Consider the following 27,231-nt stretch of genomic DNA (forward strand, 5'->3'; position numbering starts at 1 on the left):
AACAGTTCTGAAGATTTACGTAGCATGAGTGTTCATTATGGGATACCGTATAGTTTCACCCTGTGGTAATTACACGGGGATGAATGTGAGATGAGAAATAGATAGGCCCTATAGGCTCATGACAATATCCACCTACCCGCTGCAATGACACGGACAATTAATACAACTTGGGAAAGAGTCAATTTGGGAATCCGCACTTATTTGTATAAGTATTATCTTTACAAATTGTGGATTATTTGAGAAAAATGCTTTGTTCTTATCTCAAATCTGTATTAGAATACGGATAGTGATACAGATTTGAAAACTAAAACATGTGCCTGTGTATGGTATCCATTATATACTTTATCTCAAAGAAAGTTACCATATATTATACTAGAATAATTATAGTACTATATATATTGTTTCTACAGCTTATAGAAACAATTTCAAAATGTTACCAAACCATTTACGTTCAGGACGTGTATTGGTTGGGTATCGAATCGAATCGATTTCAACTGGCGTGGTTTGATCTCAAGTGAATTGATTGATTTCAAGTATCGACGAAGACATTTAAATTTGGACGTTGAGGCGGCAAGTACAAAGCGAGTGCTAGTGTGTGAATTAACGGTAAAAATGTTTAATAATGTTTTACGGGTTCAAACTGAGCACATGTTCCAGCACCACTTCACATTAATGTGAAACATACTATTACAACTGTGAATGCCAATTAGCCCAGATCTTTTTAAAGAAAACCATTCAGTCGATCCTGACATCGTGGATGTTGGAAAACATGTTGCATAACTCAATAAGGTTCCAAATGTAAAGTTCGTGCTGTCCGAACTATTTGCCAGTCCGGTAGTAAGGGGTTGGAGGGGGGGGGGGGGGGGTAGGAGGAGGGTATGGGTACCAGTGTGAGGTTCGTCACCTGATGTGAGTCACTTATGTCGTGCAGAGATGTCAAAGGCACACCTGGGACCAGCGAAACACGCCAGTGGGAAATACTAATGAGGCCCAAAGCAGATGAGGCACATGTGGAAGCTTCATTCTTAAATGATGACATTTCACACTCAATGAGCGACTTATGGCGTCTTTGGTTTATGAATACACTCTTGCATTTATCCCATGGGAGGGTGGTTTATGCCCTTATATCAAGTTGTACTTTGTAAAATATACATAGAGAAGGGATGTCAGTGACAGAAGTAATTTCTAAGTCATGTGGTTTATGGACGATTCGAGTTCATTGGTTGTGATGTATATTTATTTTGAATGTTTTGATTCTATTGATTTGGTTGGTCATGAACGTTTTTGTTTAATTTATTAAGTTTTTGGGGTTGAACAAAGAATTGACTAGAGTGGGATTCAAACCAACGACCTCCGGATTAACGTGCCGGCGCTCAACTAACTGAGCTATCCAGCCCTATATTGGCGGTGTCCCTATTTTGTCAATATCTTAGTTAGGGAGTACCCAATTTATTTGGGCACATGAAAAAAGCCTTATCAAAACTTTCACCGTGACAGCAGGCTTGTTGCAGGTTGCAACTGGTGTTTTTTGTGTGCACGGTTTCGAACAAAAAACAAAAAACAAAAACCCTCATGACTTTCGTCACCTGTGTGAGGCAAAGCCTTGGTTTTGAGGGTGATTGACAAATTACTCATGGCGCTGGATAATAGCGATGCACAGATACACAACTTTATGGATCCTGTTGGTGGGGTCCTGCTTTTGTTGTTCTATTATTCCTTTTTTCTAAAAAACTCCTTTGAGGGGGCTATTTTGTCATTGTGTAAGAAGACCCCACAAGGGCATTGCCGTAAGTCCCCTACAGTGAGCGAGCATCACACGCAAAGACAAAACACACGTTTGACAGGCAGCATCACAGGGCCTGCAGCCCACACACACGGATATGGGATATTCGTCCAAATACTGATATTGAAGTAAAGAAACAAATAAATGACAGCCAAGGTGCATGAATAAGAACTATTTCAAACAAAGTATTGATTTCAAATGGGTGGGTTTATAACATTGAGAATCTACGAACCTTTGTCCCGGAGGCTAATTTTGTTTCCTAAACGACATTGCAATGATTTGGTAAACGAACAGGCCAATTTTATTATGACGTAATTTCGACGGAAAGAGCCAATTTTGACGGAAAGGAAAAACAAAATATTGCAATGTCGTTTGAAAAAAAAAAAATTCGCGTCCCGGAGAGGGTACAAATCTCAATATTAAATTGAGCAGAGGTTAAAAATTCACGTGTAAATTGATAATGTTTCTCCTTTACTGTTAAAAGCTGTGAGACTTCCAAACACTATTTTAGAATATTTAGCATTTTGCACATTTTGCACTGTATGCTACAGGGTGCACTCACAAAACATCACACCAAACACAATACAATTTAGTATATACATGAGAGCGGGAAGCAGTTTAGCTGCACTTAGTTTCACTCGAAACAAATCTCAGCATAAATCTTCAGGGTCAATGGACCTTCCAGAATCAAAACGTTACCCCGGCCAACCACCCAAAAGAAAATTGACATTTTCAGGACGACATTTTTACGAACAAATTAAGATGTCTGGCCCCAGACTCTGTTTCCTTTATCCTGATACGATTCACTTAGCTGTAAAGATGGCGTCTTAATTCATCAACGTGATTATCATCAGAGGTTGACAGAGTGGTTTTTATCCCAGTTTCTACCCCCCCCTTCACAATCTCCCCGGAACGGTTCCTACTAAAGATGTTTCCCCGATTGAATGGCTTGTACTGTCAGATCTTGTCTATGCACTCTACTCAAGACTCACTTTTGTCTTCAAGAAAGCTTTTAGCTCTGAACTCGAGACGAAAAATGTCATCAATCGTGAAGAGAAAATCCTTTGTGGGGAACATTGTTCAGGGAAGGGGGAGGGCCGGGAGAGTAGAAAAGAGGCCGATTCAACGTTGAAAACGGTCGTGATGATGTGCTCAAAACATCTAACATGAGTTCGTGAAATGACAACATTATGTCTCGCTTCTGGCGATCGCAGAGCAGGAAGACATCAACCCATTAATGACCGCCAATAAATTGCATGTGCAAAATGTAAGCTTTCAATTAATGGGTGCCGTCATCAGAGGCCGTAAGGGCTCGCAAATATTAATACCTTATATGGACGCATTGCCCTGTGTTGGAAGTGCAACAAGTGTCAGTGAACATTGTGGAAGAAGATGTAGGCCAGATTTCATAAAGCGATACGCATTAACAAAACTAGCTGGGCACAGTTTATTATTTAGTTGTACAGGGGCTGTCAAAGTTAAAACAAAAGTATAAAAACTGTCATCAAAAGATGTGTAAAACCAGACCCCTGCCAATGATAAAAATATAATTATAAAAATATAAAAAAGGAGATTGCACTGAAATATTAAAAATCAAATCAGTTAAAGCTGTTCAACAGAAACAGGCTATCTGCTGAAATGACATGCAGTTTCCATTGTTGTAACTGATGCCCTGCTATAGGTTTTTCGCATTAAGCAAAAAAAAAAAAAAAAAGAACATTAATCCCAATAATTTTCAAGCTTAAAGGGACACACCGGCCGAATTGGGCTATTTGGGCTACAAAATAGACTAACATATGACTTCAACGGTCTTCCAGGAATGAAGAAGAACAGTCTTTAAAAAAAAATCATCAAATTTAGCCGTTTTTGAGCATTTTAAGACAAAAACGCAGGTCGCGTGATTGTTCTAACCAAAAAGTGGTACAAACAATCACGTGACCTTCCGGGCTAGTTTACTTTCAGCCGTCTAAAAGTAACTTACTTAACCAAATTTTTTTTACAAAATTATTAACGAATAATTGACGAAAAAGATCATGTATTCAAATTATCGCTACAAAATGTAAATAATGGTGACAAATCTAACGTAAGATTCACATTCAAAGAGTCCGTGTAACGGAAGCTTGTTATATGGCCGCTTTGGTTTTTTAAAATCATTTTTCGCTAAATACGTGACATTTTGATGATTTTTTTACAGCAACCATGTATAACAACATTATTTGTGATTCTACACCCCTAAATTGCGTAAACGGTGAGCCGGTGTGTCCCTTTAAGCACAAAAAGTAACTAAGTAAGCACAAAATAATTTTGCTAACAAGAACAATGTTACCAGCCGAAAGACAATGTCAAATGTCACATGTATCATCTGTGGCTGGTTCCCTACTTATGCTTGCTTATGAAAATTGGGCCCCGGAACCCCCTGTGACGTTCCCTTATTGTGATCACATCTTTAACATAAAGCAAGATCCGTCTCATCTGTCCTTTAAAGTCTACTGGTTTAACTGCTATGACACCTTAGAGAAAACCATAGTTTGATAACCACAAAGATGTATTAAAATAATGATAATGATGATAGTAACAAGACACTTCCAAAGACGCCTTACATGACCAGGATGCCTTATCAGTGAGATGTGCAAACATTGCCCTGGGCGTTTTTACAGTTTACCTCGTTGTAAAGCACCCGCCTAGTCATGATCTAAATATAATCTAATAATATTTCCATTTCGCTAAACTACGAAGTCAGCTGCAATTAGTGGGATGGAGCGATTATAAATATCAGGGCCGGTATGTGATTTGAGAAAGCCACGAGAAGTGGGACAAATGGAATCGAATTGAACTCGTATATGACGCATGTAGTTGATATGGTTTGGTACGGAGCCCTGGAAGTGCTATCCAGATTGTTGAGAATCTGATATTACTGCAGGATGATGACGTCATAGACGTAAGATGACGACATCCCGAGATAAAATATCTCGGGATGACGACATTTTGAAAGTAGGATCCTGTCTTCGTAAAGGCACTGGACACCTTTGGTAATATTGTCTTAGACCAGTATTCTCACTTGATGTATCCCAACATATGCATTAAATAACAAGTCTGTGAAAATTTGGAGTCAATTTATAATTGGTCATCGAAGTTGAAGGAGAATATTGAAAGAAAAACACCCCTGTTGCACTCATGTGTGTGCTTTCAGATGCGTAGTAAAAGGCTTCAGGCCTGAAGACTATTAATATTTCAGTTAGAAACTAACTCTTTCTCAAAAACTAGTTACTTTTAATAGTTTTTAATTGTGTTTTTTGTTCGATGTCTCTCTTCTCTCTAGCTTGCAGTTTCTCGGCGTCGAAACCCACAAGCATCACCCTCGTAGATGAAACTAAGAACCACCCCGCCTCGGAACACTGCAGAGTCCGGAAGACTAGCGTGTTTAAATGCGGGGAGTGGACCAACTTACATAAACTGAACATCACCCAGGACCGAGGGATCTGGACGGTAGCTAAGGAAACCGACAGCGCTGGTCGCAATGTTTGGGTTAGTACCATTGATTATTTCTCTCTCTTTCATTTCAATGCCACATTTCCGAGATGAAAGTGGAGGGAGGCGGTGTGGTCTGTAATAAATTGTGGTATGGATTACTTTGAGCGGAGGTAAACTACATTGATTAATATCACACACGTGGTCGTCAATAAAAATTAATTTCAACCTTAACCAGGGCAGCATGAGTCCGGGATCGAAGTGAAATGACTGAGTTTTTTTTTTTTTTTTTTTTTTAATCACATGCTGTTGCGTGTGTTGTCGTTGTTTACATGAACTGGAAAGAACATTCTGCATGTTAACCATATGGATTCATCTCAGTTATCAAAACCCAAAATGGGGGTATAGGTGTTTCCCGAGAAATGTTGTATTTCCCAGAACTGCATTGGTAAGCAATTCAAGGGTGAACCAAAGTCAAAGTCTTCCCTGTGAAAGGGACTTTGGTGGTGATGAACAGTTGAAACCAATAGTTCAATCCAATGTAAGTGTAGATATAGGCCTATAAAGTAAAAAATAACCCAAAACATGCAAATTTCAATTTGGTCGCATTTTTAAGATGTCGCCTAGTAATTATGTCCAAGCAGGAAAAAATAATCACTAAAAGGAACACGCAAACTAAAAGGGTTTACCGCGGTAACGCTTCTTACATTCAAATTTCGGGGATAACAAGTGATAGCTTTTTCCTGCAACCGCAATAAATCAAAGTGAAATGTTTCTCACAATGCATTTTATCCAAATCTGTTATACTTCTTACTTACTACTTTCTTCCTACTTACTACGTACACACTGGGGTGGATTTCACGAAGAGTTTATAATACTTATCTCGAGTAAGGACGAGTAATTGTTGCTCGTGCTAACTTAATGACCAGTCTAATGTTAACTCTTTAAGATTCATAGGACTAGTCCTAAGTTAGGACTATCTCTGTATCGACCTGTGACCCCCTCTAACCATGTCTGTGATATTGTTCTGTTGGTATGGTTTCCTTTTACAGTGGACTGGCAGTCTAGACGCATTTCAGTCGCTCAGTGGCTACCTATTGTATCTGGAGATTTCATGTGATAATACAGCATCTACCTCATGCACAGTCGTCAAGATGGCTGGTACAAGAGGCTGTGAGTTATTTCAACAATCAAAAAACGAGTTTCAATTCAATTACAATTTTAAATTAAATTAGGAATTTTTTTCAATTAAATTTCCACGACAGTAGTTGAATAGACTGAAATTTACGTGTTTACAATTTTGTTAAACGACAACAGTTTGTAAAACAAAGACAATACAACCTTAAAGCGACAAAACCCAAAAAAGAGAGACCAAACAGATTGGATGTAAACTAAAATATAGCGAACACAAAAATCCGAAAAGTATGTGGATGCTTAAAAAAGACAACATAATTATTTGTAAGCAAACAAATTAAAATGAATGGACCTCACAGCCGCATCGAGGCTATAACAACAGTAAAAGGGAAAAACGATATTGATAAACCGATCTACAAGTATCAAACCTCCAACCCGAGACTACATAACTATAAAACATGTAATGGTTGACAATGTGCTGTGGCGCATTATGCAGCCAATCAAACCAGGAACACCGGGGCGAAACCCTTCTCTTTACGAAAGCTCACTTTGATATTTTACGTGAGTTACACAACACCAACGGCTTCACGTCCCATCCGAAGGACGACTCATCATGGTTAAGTGTTTTGCTTCAAGGCAGTGGACACTATTGGTTATTACTCAAAATAGTTATTAGCATAAAACCTTACTTTGGAACGAGTTATAGGGAAAGGTTGATAGCATACACCATTGTGAGAAAAAAACTCTTTCTGAAGTGATGTAGTTTTCGAGAAAGAAGTCATTTTCAACGAATTTGATTTCGAGACCTCAGATTTAGAATTTGAAGTCTCCAAATCAAGCATCTGAAGGCACACAAATTAGTGTGACAAGGGTGTTTTCTCTTTCATTATTATCTCAAAACTTCGACGACCAATTGAGTGCAAATTTTCACAGTTTTGTTGTGTTATGCACACGTTGAGATGCACCAAGTGGGAACACTGGTCTTTGACAATTACCATTTAATGGTGTACAGTGTCTTTAAGGACACAAGTGTCAAAGCTGGGACCCGAACCCATAATCTGATTCTGGTGCTCTTGAACCGCTAAGTCATTACACGACACAAGATGCAATAAAACAGCGCCTACAGGGTCAGAAGTTCACGCACGTCGTCAATCACTTAGTAGAATATTTGAGATGGGATGACATTACTGTTGATGTTAAATGAGCTTACGTTAGCCACAAGGGAATATGTGTCTTTCGAAACCCGGATTTCAGCTCCAGGCTCCATCACAGGCACCGGCCATCTGCCCATGTTGGAAACGCAAGATTTTTTTTCTAAATGATTGACGGGGATGACCTATACAGTTACCACTTATTTTGTGCACACAAGTCGTTTATACGTGTCTCACGATAGTGAACTCAAAGCAAGTTTAACTTGACACCGCTGGGCATTACTCAAAATAATTGTTAGCATAAACAATTCTGGTTGAAGACGAGTCAGCATGTAATATTTTCCTTCGTCTTCTATACTTGCAAGATAAACAACAACAGTACGACACCAAAATCCAAGTCCTCTTTCCCAATTATTTGGTCTTAAAGCACGACATTGTGCAACAAGGGTTTATTTCCCTATGCTCCTATTCTCTTTTAACTTTGATGACTACCTGAGTATAAGTTTTTATCGAATTATTATTTTATGCACGCGTTGGCATACACCAAATGAGAATAATTGTATTTGACAATCTAACGTATCTAGTGCCCTTATATCTTGTTTTTAATGATTTGGATATATGCAAGATACGCCGATAGCTCATACACCCACGTAGTAATGGTGTAACGCGTTGTTAATGTCTCGCTCAATGGAAATCATCATTGGTATTTGCAAAGTCTCTCCTGTTTCACACTTATTTTGCAATCAAAGAGCCAGCCTATGTATATTTTAATTTACAATTCTATTCTGATGGGGAACATTGAAATATCCATCTGAAACGATAATGGGTCTGGCTTACATAATAAATCCGTATTTTACGCTTCCAAAATAGCAAGGTAATTGGAATTGTTGTGCAGTAATTGTTCCATAGGGGACACCGTAGTGACATTCGTTAGTCACATTCCATGTCAACTCACACCAGAGAATGATACTCATTAGTAAAGCCTTCGAAACTATACGTGGAGGATTTCATAATCATTTTTGTATGGATTTGTTTGTTTGTGAAGACGTGACAATTCTCATTTCAGACGCAGTTTCTACGAGAAGTGATTTATCAACAGAGGGCAGTATACCCAACTGGCTGGTCACTAGTAACGGCACTGCTAGTAACAAAACGGAAGGTAATTATTGCAGTCTTAGGATCATGTCACACGAAGCAATTAACAGGCAACCATTCACATGCAATCTAAAGGAAGATAATTCATTCACATTTGAATGTTCACATTTTACTCTAGGGGATCGTAAGACATTGTTTAATTATGGTAGTCAACAATTTGACTCCCATAATTAATGGCCGACCGTGATAGTCGCCGAGGTAAAAGAAAACCCACGCAATTTCGAGTGATACTGGTGTGGATCATTATATCCTCATATGCAATTATAACAAACGGTTACAAACGCTTTTCAAAGACCAACTCGACCGATCCAAGGCAACGTGTTCCTTTAAGAACAAAGTGTCAAATAATTAGGCAAACCATTAGATCACTTCTCAAGATACCGTTAATTCACAACACGTTGCTAAATATCATTAAAGGGAAGAAAACACGAGGAAATGGCTCGTGTGGCACTCAGGCAAATGTTTCAAACGAAGTGACAGAATTCACGGCACTGAAAGATCATGAAGAAGCAAAGTGTCAATATCGTTTACGAGCAAGTTCTCTTTTTTCTCCCCGAAGAAAAAGCTCGGCATTAAAAAACATATGTTCATCATCATAAATCTTTTGTACGATTTGAGGCATTACATGACCAGTGAGGTATCAATATATATTTGCTGTGCGGTAACACCATGTGTTTATCTACTTGCCAGGCAGATTTGTTCTTAAAGGCAATGGGCACTATTGGTAATTGTCACAAACAAGTCTTCTCACTTGGTGTATCTCAACATATGCATAAAATAACAAACCTGTGAAAATTTGAGCTCAATTGGTTATCGAAGTTGCGAGATAATGATGAAAGAAAAAACACCCTTGTCACACGAAGTCGTGTGCTTTCAGATACTTGATTTCAAGACCTCAGATTCTAAACGTGAGGTCTCGAAATCAAATTCGTGGAAAATTACTTCTTTCTCGAAAACTACATCACCCGAGAGGGAGCCGTTTCTCACAATGTTTTATACTAACAACCGCTCCCCATAACTTATTACCAAGTAGGGTTTTATGTTTATAATTCTTTTGAGTATTTACGAATAGTGTCCACTGCCTTTAAGAGAACTGTCTTGCTATATTCTACTACCACTGAGTAGATTTATCGGGTTTCCGTGAGACTTGAAAACTTGTTGATTGTTTTGTGTATGTTGTTTCTTGATAGTCATTACAGACGAGGAGTATAAACAGCTAGAGATGCTAGTCACAGCGGTCTGTTTGAGTGTTGCATTGCTACTGTGTATTTGGCTAACGTGTTTTGCTGTCGAGAAACGAGTCCAAAGCAAGTAAGTATACGCAATGAGAGGCCTGGGATGGGTTTCACAAAGAGTTAAGACTAGTCTTTATCTTGAGTGAGGAACTGAGGACCAGCCGTTTTTAACTAGTCCTTAGTTAGGGCAATCTTAGTGAAATCGACCACTGGATCCTCATGACGTTCATAATTTCCATTGATGAGAACATCTTCATTAATAAGGGTTTAGTCCATGACAATTACATAACAAAAGAGACAAAAGAGAAAAAAAGAACACTACTGGAGAACCCATGCATCTGGTTGTGATTTCCAAGATGATTTTCTGACTCTCTCTTACTTTTCATGTATTTTAACTTCACCACTCATGTTAAGCTTTAGTTTCCAGTTCAAGTTTGTTGTGTTGTCATTTTCCCCTCGAGAAAAACTCTGCTAGGGTCGAAACGTCAGGCCATTAACTATTTGGTAAAAAACCTTTAAACAAAGTGTGTAAATGTATATGCTCTTATGTTTCTTTACGGTAAAGATGTGAAAACTGAAACCTCTCGACCTGATTTTATCGCCGCGCGAAAACGCAACGCAAATACAATGGTGCCACTGTGGCGTGGACATCATGTTCAAAAAGTCAATACTGGCAAGAGATACCAGTAGTCGATGTCGTAATTGATGGACGTGTTTATATCATTCCAATGGAGAGTAAACCCAATGTTGTACAAGAGCCTATTGCTCTTGCCTGCAGCCCCCACTCATTGCCCCATAAAAACATCTACTTTACGTGTACATTCTGGCATCACCTGATGATTTCGCCAAAATAATTTACAAACATTTTTATTTTCACCGATTATTTGTTGGCTTATGATGATGTTTCGAAGCTAAATAATTTGTGAAATCCACGTACAATGCAAGATGGACATTGCCATTTATTAAATTTATTAGGTATAGTGTCGATCCCTCAAAAACTAGGCAAGAATTAAGTCTATGACAGCTTTCGCTTTTTACGAAAAGAGTGACCTTGTACACTCCAGGTCATTTCCTGGCAGGCAAGATAACAACACTTGTCATTTGGAAAATGTTACCTTTTGTCTCATAATTTACACGTTATAGGCCTGTACGAGTAAACAAAACCAGCAGAATTACTTTTGAGATGTGCCTTCCCTTTCTTGATATCATAAGTTGATACAAAACCGACATTGCTTTCTACATAAAACAGTAGTTTTATTGTTTCCATCACTTGAGAAGATGTGTACAAATCATGCCACATGCAGTCCAGGCTTTGTGGCTATTTATAGACACGTGATGTCATAGGTCACATGGTGTATTATACAGTACTCTGCTGACATCCATTCTAACTTGGTGTATCTTATTGCATATTACTGTCCTCCATATAGAAAACGAGGTAGCGAAAAGCAGTTTGCTTCGCAGACGAGAACGTATCCCCATGAAGTAGCACATGTCCGTAAAACGTTAATGGTAAGTCATCTTAAATTAAATACATTCACCTTTAATTTTTCCCCATACCTTTCACAACACTGTTTCGAAGTGTTTTGAAGCATAACAATAGGCATTTAAAAGGAGAATGGGGGAGTTAGTGTAAATGGCCCAATTTAATAAAGCATGTAAAAAAAATACAACAACTTGCTATGCACATTACAGTATAGACCTTATGCATTGACGTCATCCAGCCGCCATCTTTGAGGTCAAATGGTGACGAAACAATCGAAACGCAAATAGATTGGCCAATGAACAACCTCCTTTTGACCTCAATGAATGCGGGGGCGCCGAGCTGAAATGACGTCAGGTGCATAAGGTCTATTGCTTAGTAGAAACAGGTTACCACCCAAAATTACAGTAAGTGTGCATTTGGGTGACTGGTGCCCCTCTCGTAATTTGCTCATCGTCAATCAGTATTTCTCTACTTAACAGCCTTATGAAATTGAACCCTGTCATTATGGAAATAAGCAGTAATACTAATACGAGCCCAATCCAACAGAGGGTGGGCAGCCTTGTCAACCAAGATGAGGCAACAGCTTCAACCCTAAGGGCACGGGTTTAGAGTCATTGCAAACAAAAATACGTGAAAAATAGCACCCAAATTTAGGAGGTATTATTGCAATGGTAATTCCTACTTAAGATCACCACTGGAGTTAAAGATTTCAAGGAGCTGCTACGAACAGTATCTTCAAAGCTATAAAGAGAAGTAGATCAACGAGCATGATTTCTTTAAGTCCGAAGAAAACATTAGTTATTTCTTTTTAACCAAGCTGACGTTAAAACAGGTCTGAATTCACCCCGTGTAGAGAACATTCAAAACACGAGTACTAAATCCATACAGTGAATGGCAGAGACTGTAAGAATGATGGGATTGTTGACAGTTGGCAGCCTCAGTGTGGACAGAGAAATGGTTGTGAGTGGTGAACTATGATTTTAAATACTGGGTGCGAATCTTTAGTCTCAAAATTACACACTGTAGTCACTTTAATGTGACCATAATGGGAGACTTTGGAACGCTTGGTGGCAGCAGACTTACCAGGTAAACTTCCAATGTTTACGTAGTTCTGAGCATGCGCACATTACCGAGAACAATGTATTTTACCTGGTAGACAAAATTAAGTCTACTACCACCTAGCATCCCAAAAGTCCAAAATATGTTGAATTACGAGGTGCGATTATCAAGTAAAACCTAACCTGTATAATCCCGCAGGATGTTTACGACATGCCAATGATTCGCTTCAACATGTCGGGCGAGGACGATGAGGGTGCCAGCCTGACTATGACACAGCCAAAGAAGAAGGAGAAGGAGGCTACGATAGCCGAGGTCACGCCAGATCACGAAGCGGACGGAGAGGAGTCTACGTCACCCTCGTCCTCGGAACTACGGACAGAGACCGGCTCGTCGTCCTCAGAGACCCTAGCAGTTCAGACCGGATATTTAGGGGTCCCTAGGGTATGTGGTTTGGCCCATTAGTATGACATAGTTAATCAAAAAATAATAACAATTACAATCACAGCGTTTATAGGTCACTAGGTACAATAATCATTTTCCTTGGCTAGGCTTCTTTGTAGGACCCCCTACTTTCTAAGGTAAGGTTTGGGGTTGAAGGGATGAGGTTTGGGGTTGAAGGGGTAAGGTTTGGGGTTCAGGGTAACGGTTTTGGGTTCAAGAAGTTACAATGAGCGCATTTATGGTTTGGGTTGAGGGGGTTTGAGGTTGAGGCGGTCTGGGTTTAAAGCTTCGGGAGCTTGCAAAAAAACAACCAAATAAAACAGAAACAGACTCAACCCCTCCCGTGTGTAAATCTGGGTGAAGAGAAGTAACAATACACAGCAAAATATACAACAACAACAAAATATGTAACCATCATTGTTGATTATCTCCAGTTAACTACTCACAATCCTGAGCTCCTTGTTCATCTCTTAATGAGCTCTATTAAGGGATAAATAAAACAACAAAAGGATCCCAAATCCTTTGTATTCTTACATCTGGGTGGAGGGAGGTTAATTTTGGTGAAGTATACCCCACATGTACAAGCCACCCGATGCATAGGTTGCCTACACCAAGGTCAATACAGGAAGACATTACAGTTTTATGATTGTTATGTTTCCCACCAGAACTCCGACGACCAAGAGTTTAAAAACTGGCGGCCTTGTCTGAAGCAGCAACTGACGGTGGGAACTTCTAAGAAATCTCCGCCCATGTCCCCGACCAAGAAGAAGGCCATACCTCCGGGCATCCTGAAGAAGTCACCGAACACTAGCCCGACACGCTCCCCGACCAGATCGCCACCAATGCCTCGCCGATCTCCCATTAAGAATATACTTATCAAGAGGTCGCCTACACTGCATAAACGATGGAAAACTGCCGTCACTCGCCATTTCCAGCACCCGACGACTCAGAACCACGCTGTGGCGGCTGCTCCCCAAACGGATGCCATAGAAATGAAAACTGTGAACGGGTTAAACAATGTCGAACCACAAGCGCCTAAAAGATCGATCCTAAAACACGGCTCTCGCTGGAGGGCGCTAGCACCAAAACTTGTGCCGATGGTGAAAGCCGAGGAGCTCGACGACGACGTCACGTGGGATGGTGACGAAACAAAACACCAGGTGGTTATTAAGTGTGAGATTCATCACGAGGACGAGAGGCGGGAGACAGACCCTGACTCCGATGAGAAAGTGTACACGGAGAAATCTCCGCTCACTCGGAGCTTACGGATGGTGTTGGAGCCCAGACTAGATGCACCGACCAAGAAAAACAGTATAGAATGGCGATGTGAGGACTTCGACGGTGTCCCATGCACGGATGTTTAACGCCTGCCCCCAACGTCCACTGATGCAACGTCCACCATGATCTAGTATCAACTCATGAATATGCAAATGGCTGGATTGGAGCAATCTTTCAATAGTTTACTTTTGGTATCCGTAAATTAATAGAGGACCTTTCTGTGTGTAAAATTAATAGACAAAAATGACGTATTGACGCATGCGCATTGGAACATTGTCATTAGCCTCGTCCACAAGTCGCCTATATACACGTCTTCAATATGACTGATGACTTAAGAGGAGTTTAGTTTCGACAAAAAAGGTGATAATATTTATTTATCAGCATTTCATATTCTCGCGAAAAATATTGGTATAAATATTTATAATCTGTGATATTAAAACGTAAAAGAAAAGCAGTACTTCTAAAAAGGATAATGCACAACGCGGTGAAACAAGTTGATAAAACACAACTTTAAAGGAGACAATTGTTCCACAACCGTAGCTTGATCATACGAGACACATCCATGCGACAACTTTACAATCACAATCATCTACACTTTAAAATTAACGCACACATTTGTTTTATCAAATTAATTATTAAATGCATTATTTCAAACGTAAGCGTTATGTCACCCCTCCCCGAAAACCAATACGACGTTAATGGCCTTAGTGAATGTAGACCTTTTAGACGAGTGTCATCTCCTGTAGCACATTATGGGTCTAAGTTATTTTAAAATGTTCAGTTAGAATAGTTAGTTCACAACAAGCTGTTGATTATACGAAACAAAAAGTCAACTGCAATTCTCAGACAGAGACGAATTAAAGTATTCATAGGGTAGGGAACAGCAGCCATCTTGGATTTTTTATAGTGGTTCTGGAAAATCTGTTTTGACGGTGTTAATTAACACATCCTTAAGATTATAGTTGATTTGTTTTATCGGGTTGGGTGCGGGGGATGGAGAATAAATGAATCTAGAATAACAAAACCAAAACTTACCCGTTACTTGGTAGAAAGTTCCCACTCGTCCTGAGAAATAGTTTCATCTGAAAGGCAGTTACCATCGATGACATGTCGTGTTAATACTTAAACCCCCTTGGCTGTAAAAGACATGAAAAACAAACAAGATGTGAGTAAACATTTGAAGAAAAAAGAAGATGATTACTCGCAGAGCTAATACTACCTGTATGCAATAATTCTCAAGTCTGACAACCCGTGACACTAATGAGCACGGATAATGTTTCTTTAAAAAGTGCTTCTGGTGTTCGAATAAAAGAAAGTGAACGTCGAAGCAGGGTGAACACACCCAACTATAAAATAATAAACACAACTGCAACTCGTGGTAATACTATAAGGGAATTAAAGCTCGCGGTATCAATGCAATCCCCACCCAAGAAATTTAAAGCCATTGCTCCAAACGAGTAAGATTATACTTATTGTTAAAGGCATTGACACCGTTGGTATTAATTGTCAGTACTTTCACGTAGTGTATCTCTAAATATTCATAACAATTAAAACTCATTGAAAATTAAAACTCAATTGGTCATTGAAGTTGCAAGAGATGGAAGAAAACACACACAATTTGCACAAATTTGTATGCTTTCAGATGCCTAAAAAGGTTTAGAACTGATGTATTTTAATAATTTAAAGAGAAACCCCTCTTCCTCAAAAACTAAACGTTACTTCACATAGAGCTGTTTGTCACACTGTTTTCGACTAACAACAGCTTGACATTGCTCGCTACCAAGTACCTTTTTAAGCTAACAGTTGTTTAGAGTAAATACCAAAAGTGTTCAGTGCCTTTAAACGCTCGAGACATTTTGTTTCAATTTTCTCTCATTTAAACTGTTGCTTGCGGGGCAAACAGAAAATGTTACCGATAACTCAATAGCTCGAATGTAATAATGATGTTATCACGGTAATTTGGAATCATTGCTTCCTCAACGCTAGTGTAACCACATCATGAACCAACGGTGTCCAGTTTCCGCCATGAGGAAGTTACATTTTAAGGAACATTAGCCGATGGCATATTTTGCGCTCGTGTCAAATCGGGTGAGATTATATGACAATAAGATTAACTTTAGCTGACTTAATATTCATTACAAAATCCAATTGCCTGAGTAGTGAGCTATGCAGAATAGCAGCTACTATACTTGGGCCAATGCTCTTCACTTTGGAATCTCTGGCAATAAAGCTGCTGACGAAATATGGCCAGATAATCACAAACGTTTGTTGCCCGAAACATTTCGCTAACTGACACATGATTACCAGCTAAAATGCAACGTGAAATTGTTTATGTGATTGGTACCCCACTAAAGTTTGAAAGTAATAAAAACAAACGAATGTTCGAAACATATTTTATCATTAATCATATTATTCAAATCGTTAATTTGATCAGTTGTGAATATGTATTTTGTTGAATATACAATGTACCAAGGTTATGACAACTAAAACTTCATAAATATTGTAATTTGCTGTTGCTTTAGATTAAGTTGGGAGTTTGTGTTATAATGTGTAATTTGCAAAACATGTGTACAACCCCGTGCATGAAACTTAAGCCAAGTTATGTCTAAGCACTGTCAAGAGAGGGCGGCAGACAGTCACTACCGTTTACGAACCCAACACATGGCTTCAAGTACGAAAACATGTATACATGGCTATTATGATAAGAACCTGTTAAGAACAAGTGTAATGCCGTTTCCGTATTCGCGGCGACGGCCACGGCTTTTGGTAAGGGTGTTTCCAAGGGCAGCCTATATATCCTTAAACGCACGTTTAACGTCAAGTCGTAGCCGCTAGTTTGAAAACGGTCATGTCCATTCTTTAAGAATAATACGCCTTCCCGATATACAGTGGCCATCTTTGGTAGTGAGAATGTATTTTAAGGGGAATTTGGTAAAAGAATATAGAAATCAGATGAGATGCGATCATATTTTGTGTGCAAGTCTGTAAGTGAAAACATTGAAAGCAAAAGAGACTGACAAAATAAAGAGAAAAACCTTTCAATGCTGACACTGTCTGCAACAAACATAACATAGAAGCTCAGCCAGTACATGTGCAAAAGGACCTTCCCAAAATGACACCAAATTTAAAGAGTTCGACGCTGTTCAGTCTTTAATAAGTGTCTCGATGCTTTGTTATGGGCCGTATTCATTAAAAATAGCAATTGCTTTTTCTTGGCTTTTGCTAACATCTTTATACAAGTGTATGTATAAAGATGTAAGCAAAAGCATAGAAAAAGCAATTGCTGTTTTTTTATGAATACGGCCCTATGGTTCTATTGTTTGTTTGTTTGCAAATAAAGAACACCTGACTGCTTCCTGACATTACAGCTGGTTCCTTAACCCCACGTTATGTCATCACCTATAGCACAACACGACTGGACGAACACTTTTCCTCCATAAACGCGTTTAAACAGACATGACGCTATAGATGGGTGACAGACAGCCAATTAACGGGCATCATGTTTGTTCAACCTCGTTTGCATCAGTTGGAAAGTCATTCCTCAACTAAAGCACAACTATACATGGGAGAAGGAGTCAGCCATTTCCAACCTCATACATCACTTTTGCATCGTGGATGTTTACAGGAACGGGCACATACATGTTTTGTCCAAATATCCCTAAAGGATTATCAGGGATTGTGCACACGTTAAATCGCAGCAAGAAACCTGCCACTGCGATTTAAAAACGAACTACAGCGTTAAATATGTGATGCACTCACTTCCCAAAATGAAGTTTACATAACACCTTAGACTAATTACAAATCTCTATAACCTCACCTAAGCCCCTTCAAATGGTGTAAAATGCCAATTATTTGGAAATTCTTCTAGAGCGAAGTTTGAATGGTGCCATCATTTGGCAGCAAAACTCAAATGGGTCTGTATATATTCCAAAGTGAAATGTCACCATTTTTGAACAGTGGAGTCTAGAGTTTAGGGTACTTGGTAATATGAGTCAGCTTTCAAATTACGACACTTTCTCCAGAAGGCGATCAGAGAATACTCATCGAAACGTCGAGTTAAAATCAACGGTTCTGTTCAGAACCACCCCAACTCATTTAGAGATAGTCACTGTAAACCTTTCCATATCGTATTTCCATCATGCAAATTTTCAAATCTACAAGACATTTTGATTGCGATGTTTTTTTTCCCCAAATCCTTTTGCTTATACATTTGTCGGCTGCGAAGTTAGTCCTCTCTATGTTTGCTGCGATAAGGGACATGACTGTCACAAACCATAGTCTTGTAAAACCAGCCGTTTTTAAATGGACTTTGACGGTTACCCTTAACTGGCATCACTGACACAACTCGACAGTAGACGATGGACGACTGACGACAATTCTAAACAGTGTCGATTTAAGGCTATGGAATGATTAGCAGTGTTCACTTTGGTGAGTTGCGTGTCATGCTCGATTCAAGTATCACTAGTTCTTTTGATTTTCAACTCATAGCAAAAACAAATCGGTGCAAACTGATTTTTTCCCCCGATTCGTTCACTATTGTCAATATTTTTAAGCAGAAAACTTGTGCTTAACAAACTAAATTGCTAAGCGAGTACGAGTTACTAGAACATCCCACGTCTTGTTGGCTCGTAACTTGATCCCACAACTCGTTTGAATCGATTCTCAAGAGTGTCACAATCATGCACCCTACGTTGTTGTTAATGCAATGTACCCCCTCATGCGTTCATGCGAGTACCGGTCGACACTGGTCGAACATGCAACTTCAGAAGTCGGATTGGAGTAAATAGACATTCTCTCATCGTTACATACAAGAAAATGATCTTTTGTCAAGTAAACACTGCCACGCTAAGTGTGACTACTGTTATTAGAATTATGCCACAAACTTGTTCTACAGTATGCCCCAGAAACACACTGGTTTTCGTTTAAACAACATCTTAAACGTTTTAGTTAAGATTTCGTAAACAATCGCGTGGTGGGGTTTAGAAATGGTGTATATCTATGATAACATAAGTTATCCGAATGAGGTTTTTATTTGTATATAAATTTGGGAATCACATCAGGTATATACAAATGTTGATAACAATAACAAAATAGCTTATGAAGGAAAGCATTGTTTGTAATTATTCATGTTATTATTATTACCATGCTGACTATTGTTTTAAATTCATGATATCCAATATGTATGTATTGCAATAATTGCCCGTTACGGATGACAATCTGTTGTTTCACACTATCATTAAAAGTATTCAATAAAATAAAAAAGGTCACGATGGAAATAAATACTACATAGCGTGGTGGATCCACTAGAAAAAAATGAACGCCTCGAATCAGATTTTTAAAATTTTGTATTTTTGTTGTTGTAAGTAAGTTCGTCCCAAACAAGGCTAACAATCACTCTGGTTTAAGGGGCTACGAGGTGAAATGTTCTTGTATGTGAAAGTGACCTAGGAGAGATGAAGGTTGGACATTGATGTTCCTCTTAAAGGCAGTGGACACTATTGGTAATTGTCAAAGACTAGTCTTCACAGTTGGTGTATCTCAACATATGCATAAATAACAACCCTGTGAAAATTTAAGCTCAATCGGTCATCGAAGTTGTGAGATAATAATTAAAGAAAAAAAACACCCTTGTCACACGAAGTTGTGTGCGTTTAGATGGTTGATTTCGAGATCTCAAGTTCTAAACTTGAGGTCTTGAAATCAAATTCGTGGAAAATTACTTCTTTCTCTAAAACTATGGCACTTCAGAGGGAGCCGTTTCTCACAATGTTTTATACCATCAACCACTCCCCATTACTCGTCACCAATAAAGGTTTTATGCTAATAATTATTTTGAGTAATTACCAATAGTGTCCACTGCCTTTAAAACAGTCTACTGTAGTCTGCAAGATGGAGGGAAACATGCACCAGGCAAGGAGATGCAGTACGTTGAATTAAGCTTTTGGAAATGCTCTTTGCTCAAATCTCAGTAACATTCAAGAACGCAAATGGGTGAGAAGAAAGTCTGGTTTCATGCACGAACATTCAGAGAGGAGGAACCAGGAGCCAATTTCATAGAGCTGCTTAAGCGAACATTTGCTTAGGCACGGAAATAGTTTATTTAATTTACACATGTTACTGGCCAAAATGTTATTGCCATAATATGCATTGCTTGTAACTGGTATTTAGCTGTTGTTTACTTTAGCATAACATGAGTGGAGTCTTGGCCGGTTCATTGTACTAAAAGCAAGAATGTATTTCCTTAAGAAAAATGTTGTGCTTTGTAAAGCAGCTCCATGAAACTGGCCCCAGGTCAGACACACTGATGGCACATTTACCATGGGAAAATATCTGTGAAAAAGACAGATGCTGGCTTACAGACAAATGGTAGATGTACACACCTACGGTTTAGAGGCATATTTATGGAGTCACAAATTGGCCACAATCATGATTCAAACCAGAGTCGGAAATCTTCATTCATGGCACATAATTATTGAAATACAGTTTGGTAATTGTCAAAGGCCCTGCTCACTTGGTGTATCTCAAGATATGCATACCCCCAAAAAACTGTGAAAATTTGACATCAATTGGCCATCGAAGTTGGCAGATAATAATGAAAGAAAAAACACCATTGTCACACAAAATTCAGGTGCTCGATTTCGAGACTTAAAAACCTTATTCTGAGGTCTCGAAATCAAATTCGTGGAAAATTACTTTTTCTTCGGAAACTACGTTAATTCAGAGAGAGAGAGAGACGTTTCTCACAATGTTTTATAGTATCAACAACTTCCCATTACTCGTTTACCAAGTAAGGTTTTATGCTAATAATTATTTTGAGTAATTACCAATAGTGTCTACTGCCTTTAAAGAGGCACGTTACCTTGGATTAGGCACCTTGGGCTATCGAAAGCACACGCAAGCGGTCGTTGTGTGAACTGGATATGGTTGTAAAGATGTTTTAAAAGTAGAACAAAATAATCGAAACAAACAAATAAACATACTTGGAAATTGTGTTTTTTTTTTGTGAATTAAAACGGTCCGCTATTTGATTGTGTCAACAAATTGGTTTTATTTAATAACCGAGGCAGCGTCTCAAAATACCAACTTCCGTCTTTGGTGAGTAATATAGTGTAAACTCGAGTGATATACTAACGAAGAAGAACAAGTGAAGAAAAAATATATATATATGTATACATAGAGAGAGAGCGAGAGAGAAAGGGGTTGCCATGGTAAACGTAATACTCGAAAAACCTTGATGCTTGCATGACTATAGGTAGCCTTCAAGACTGGAACGTTCAGTGAGATTGGTTGCTGCTTTTTTTTTAAAAAAAAGGAAGAGGGAAAAAAAGCATTCCCTTAAGCCTGATCGAGTTAATGTGTCTTTATGACCGGAGGGACCACAGCGGAATGTGTATCTGCACCCCCGTGTGCACTTTTGGAGATTACTTAGTTAATACCGTCCTTCATCGCTGTAATTTGCCCTTGCGGTGTGTTCTCGGGGACCACACAGTCCAGGGATGCGCCCCGAGGGGAGCGGAGGGATACAAAAAACAGCATTCTCCATCCTTGACATACAAGAAGAAGCTTAACCCCAGTGTAAAATGATAGCGGCAGTGAGAAGTACATTCCAGTGCATCATCGACGCCAGACGATGCGTTGCCTTGACAACCGGGAGGAAATGACCAAGCGGTCAGTGATCGTACTTGATGTGTGTGTATAAGCCCTTCATGTGAAGTAGCCTTATTTACAGAGGACTCTAGTAGGTAAAATAAAGAAAGACATAAACTGTTGAGGTGTTGACATGGTATTGACTTGATAAGGCAGTCCAGCTTGAGGTTGTGGAGATGGATCTTTTACCTTAAAAGTCATTCAACTCGTCAGATTTATGCAGGATAATGACAGGGACTCAAAAGAAAGGGAAGCGAGATGACCCTGTTTTCTTATGCGATGGTCCGTCTCATATTTTGATGACAAGTGTTTGTTTTTAACGAAAAGGATAGCAGACTTCCTGGCTGCTTTGAGTATTAATTACACTGTTAAAGGCACTGAACACCTTTGGTATTTGTCAAAGACAAGACAAGTATTCTTACTTGGTGTATCCCTAATATGAATACAATAACAATCTGTGAAAATTCTGACTCAGTTGGTCATTTTGCAAGAGAATAATGGAAGAAAAAACACCCTTGTTGCACAAATTTATGTGCTTTCAAATGCCCAACAGTCAGGCTCCTCAAAAACTACGTTACTTCAGACGGAGCCGTTTCTAACAATGTTTTATACTCCCAACAGCTCTCTATTGCTAGATTTCCAAGAAATATTTTATCCTAACATTATTTGAGTTACATTCAATGGTGTCCAGAGCCTTTACGTGCTGAAAACCAACACAATGCACCGGAATGCAACCATGAGGAAAACCTCACAGCAGAGCAAACGCATCTATTGGAAAACCTTTATTGCAATCCAACATTGATTTAGCCAAATCAAGAGCCACTATGGCAAACTGTGTGATGAGGTGATCCAACCATTCTGTGAAATTGTCTTTTATAGCTCCAAACCAACAACTAGTATTAAAATGCAAATGACCCCTATTCCTTGCAGCGCAGAAGATGTGCCTCGAACCAATCAACGGGCAAAATAATGCGGGCAAAAGGAGTATAAACTTGAAGACACAGAAGTGTAACAATTGAACACACTATAAATTTAAGACTTTAACTCTTGCAATAACTGCAATTTTATGCGGATAAGACGCGTCTCACCTGAATTTCAAATGTCCAAACAAATTACTGCTTCCCTGCTACCGATGCGCATTATCAATACTTTTATCAATGTCAATACTTTTATCTTACTTCGATATATAATGTCACATCACCTTATTGCTCCCCTGACTTTATAGCTTCCCAAACTGTAATCGTAAACTTGGGTGTTAATCCCTGGCTACAGAACATTCAATGATGGTTGCATGGCTTCCTGGCACCCAGGCCCCAGACCAAATTATATTGAATAATAGGGAGACCGCCATTAAAAGAGGCTAGATAGCTCAGTTGGTAAAGCGCCGGTGTCAGATGCAATTGCGTCTGCCATGCAATACTGTCCGTTCCGAACACTTTTGCACATGTATGCAATCGTGTCCGGGGCTATGCAAAAACCGTCCAGTGGAAAAATTATATGCAGCATGAATATTTAATGATTGCAGCGAATACCCAACGGCCAAACATTTCCCATGTCATTCCCATGTCACTTAGCTTGTCAAAAATGGCGAACGTGTTCCGTCGACCAAGGACGTTTAATTTACTGCAAAGACGGTTTTGCACGGGGCGGACACAACTGCATATACAAATGTGTCCGGGCGGACACAATTACATTATGCAGAAGCGTCCGGGCGGACACGATTGCATATGCAAAACCGTCCAGCGGACATTATTGCATATGCAATAATGTCCTCCGGATACTATTGCATAGAGGACATGATTGCATGCGACACCGGCACGTTTCCGGAGATCTTCGATTAACATCTCGCTCCGTTCATTTTTTTTTTTTTTTGGTTCAATCCAAATTCAAAAATAATTCGTTCGTCTGACAAGATAAACCAATTACGGAAGTGGTATGATTTAATAAAAGCAATGAGCTTATATCACTAATTGGGAATCCTTAATTGGGAATCCGTAATCGGGTTAGAGAGTCTGGCGTTCTGCACGTAGCTCATGGCATACACGGCATCAGCGTGACCAACTTGGGCAGAGTGAGAAATATTGGCAATATCATCATCATCGTTGCTTTACGGCATCCGGCAAAGGTTTGTAGTTTTTCTTCGTTTAAAATGTAGCGTGAGAAGACAAGGAAGGACAACAAATTCAGAATTTAGGTTGACAAAGTAAAACTACTATTCAAAATTACAATGTTTCGATGATGCTCAGTAAAATTCCGATCACAAGTTTAATATTGGAGTCTCACATAGCGCATGGTATCCATCAATAAAATGTTCAAGATGCTTGAACAAAGACACACTTTTTAAGACGGGTTTATAAGTGTATCAATTAGTAGACTGAATAATGTAGCGCCTTAAAAGTTTTTTTTTTGTATACAAAGTACAAGCTTAGCATCAATGAATGACAATATTAACACCATTTATAAGAACGTACAGCAGCTTTCTAAAGTAAAACAAACATTTTGAGAATTATCTCACCTTAAAGCCATTGGACCCTTTCGGTACAGAACAAAACAAAAAGTTCACAGATTTACAAATAACTTACAGGGTTTACAGAAGGTAGTGGTGAAATACTTCTCTTGAAATATTATTCCATGAAATGCTTTACTTTTTGAGAAAACAGTAAAACAATATCACGGGATACAAGGGTAGGTTTTCCTGTTCTTTTCTCCCGACTCCGATGACCGATTAAGCCCAAATTTTCACAGGTTTGTTATTTGATATAGAAGTTGTGATACACAAAGTGTCGGCCTTGGACAATAATGTTTACCGAGAGGGTCCAATGGCTTTAAAGTAATAATGATCTTAGAGATGTTAAAATTGCATCGGGGATAAAGAATATTCGGTTTTGTTTTATCCATATAAACCGATGTGTGTTTACGCTGTAAACTGTACAGCACTTTCCCGAGTTCTGTGAAAAAAGCAACGTGGTAATGAAATAATATAAGTTTCTATATGCCAAACTTGAATCTAAGACAGTATCGTGTGTAAGATTGTGTTTAAATTCCAATTATGGATTAAGCTTCGATCGTGTAAACTCGCTCCGGTTTTGGTAGATATCTCAAAAACGTAACCACCTTTTGTTTCACAGTATAGTTTATATTTATAGGATAGAATATAGTTAGGATTGAAACAATAAAATGGTTCGAAAAACCAAATGTATACTTGGCCTTTAACGGCCTCTTGAAAATATGGGAAAGTGGCCATATGAAAATTGGTGATTTCTTTAATTTTCAAAGACTATAGTTGATTGATTATTGTATATATCGGTATACTTTTATATACATTTTAATAATCAATGTATACTTTTCCTTAAAAAGATGTCAGGAAAGTAATTATTAAAGCACTCTCACCGCTGATTGACGAACAAAGCAGCGACGAAGTTAGTCATTTACCTGAAGTGAGATCTGAAGAAGACCGCCATTATACAAATATAAATCATAACAATGGAAGATGGCTCTTCAAGGTTTCCTTCCTCAGCTGAGTTATGACGGTAATTAGACTTAATTGACCTCACAAAAAAAGTCATCCTCAGAAAACGTTTTTATTTTTTTCATCTCACGTCCGATGAAATGAATGTTATTGTGTTGAGTTTTCATTAAGCAAGGGGTGAGCTAATTGATAACATATTGCATATTTTAGTTTAGGTTTATTAGTAAAATCCCGCACGGAAGGCTGCGACGGAAGTTTTTGAAATAGCCTTGTTCACAAAATAATGAAAGCTCAAAAAAACAAAAAAAAAACAAAAAGAAAACATCATAACAAGATGTCAACGACATGCACGACCCCCCCCCCCCACACTGAAAAAAAAAAATATATATACAAAAAAATCACAAGACCCAGATCGTGTCTTATTTATATAGAAAATAAATAAATAAATAAATAAATAAGTAAAATAAAAATACATCCCTAAAACAATATATACACGCACCGACACTCTCAACAAAAATAACAGAAAGGGATAGCAAAAAAAAAAAAAAAAAAAAATGACCATCTAAATTGCCATACAGCTAAGACAAACATACTTTTCGATATTAAAATACACAACTGTGACATAAATGAACCGACTTAAATCAAACCAATTGATTTGATCACGGGGGCTGTTTGCCACCCCCTCCTCAACCTTTGGGGAATGTTATTTCAGAGTTAGCCACCCATCTCTCCAGCCCCAGCACTCAGCGAGGTGTAGAATGTAATGTGACTGGGTTAAGTGCCTTGCTTGAGGGGTGTAGGGAATGATATCCAGTAACTAACCTTCTATTTCAGGTGTCAGGCCGTAGTTTATAACATGTCCGATCATACATAGCTCAGTAAGTTGAGACGTTTGTCATTTTGTTTTACTTTTTTACTTCAGAGTGGAATTTGTCATACACATTAGCTTTAAAGGCAATGGACACTGTTGGTAACTACTAAAAATAAATATTAGCACAAAACCTTACTTGGTAGTATAAAACACTGTAAGAAACGGCTCCCTCTGATGTGACGTAGTTTACGAGAAAGATGTGATTTTCGTCGAATTTGATTTTGAGATTTTGGGACCTCAGATTTATAGCATAAGGTCGGAAAGGTAGGAAAGATATAACACGTTTCAAAATTCTTGGTAAAATGCAATGTATATGAGTGAATAAATGTGAATAAATTTACCAGGTCGATGTATTTAACCATAAAAGTAAATTTAATCATACCCTATACAATGTCTACCCCGCCAGTGGATTATTATAATGTTTTTTATTTCAGTCTTTTACAATGCCGATTCAGAACTCAGTATCTGAGCTTTCAATGATCAACGCCAACGGCTTCTACAATTTAAGCACGCTCCAGTATATCGCTGTTATCTTCTATCTTTCTATGATCGTCATCATATTTCGAAGGACAAGCATGGCGGGATGATATCAATGGGATGTAAACAATTGCAAAAATTCCTCTATGTTAGTCAACTATTTATGATTCACTGTTGGTAAGAATGACAAAAGAGATGTAAAAAATTAAAAACAAATTCCTCCATATTTGTTTGACTATCTATTATTTGTTTGTTTTTTATGTAGGAACGACAAATAACACGGTTTCTATTACTGAGGATGAAATGCCATGTCCGTGTGTGAACAACTGAAAAACAAATAGAGGTTGAGTGAAGACTAAACAAATAATCGTCGTGACCTTTGTTGGAAATACTGACAATTAAATCAAAGTCAACTACTACTGTTTATGACAGGAATATAAGATTTATAAGTTTCAATCTGACAAAACAATTCCTGCAAAAGTGTGTATACATCTTATGAAAACGAACTAAAATATATACTACCGTTGGTTAATGTTTGTGTGTTTGGTGTTGGTGTGTAATAGTTTGTAAATTATTTGTA

General features: G+C 38.5%; 1 protein-coding gene across 1 annotated transcript in view; it reads left to right on the forward strand.

Annotated features, from left to right (window-relative positions):
• LOC139954216 (uncharacterized) overlaps nucleotides 1-16,714 on the forward strand; it is a 75,383-nt gene extending 58,669 nt beyond the window's left edge. The window contains exons 2-8 of the mRNA XM_071953932.1: nucleotides 5,103-5,308; nucleotides 6,304-6,424; nucleotides 8,603-8,695; nucleotides 9,882-10,002; nucleotides 11,354-11,435; nucleotides 12,667-12,909; nucleotides 13,575-16,714. Of these exons, the coding sequence (XP_071810033.1) occupies nucleotides 5,103-5,308; nucleotides 6,304-6,424; nucleotides 8,603-8,695; nucleotides 9,882-10,002; nucleotides 11,354-11,435; nucleotides 12,667-12,909; nucleotides 13,575-14,273 (1,565 nt within the window). The 3' untranslated portion in view covers nucleotides 14,274-16,714. The remainder of the gene's footprint in view (nucleotides 1-5,102; nucleotides 5,309-6,303; nucleotides 6,425-8,602; nucleotides 8,696-9,881; nucleotides 10,003-11,353; nucleotides 11,436-12,666; nucleotides 12,910-13,574) is intronic.
• The last annotated feature ends 10,517 nt before the right edge of the window (nucleotides 16,715-27,231 follow it).

The sequence above is a fragment of the Asterias amurensis genome, chromosome 2 (assembly GCF_032118995.1).
Source record: "Asterias amurensis chromosome 2, ASM3211899v1".
NCBI classification, from domain to species: Eukaryota; Metazoa; Echinodermata; class Asteroidea; order Forcipulatida; family Asteriidae; genus Asterias; species Asterias amurensis.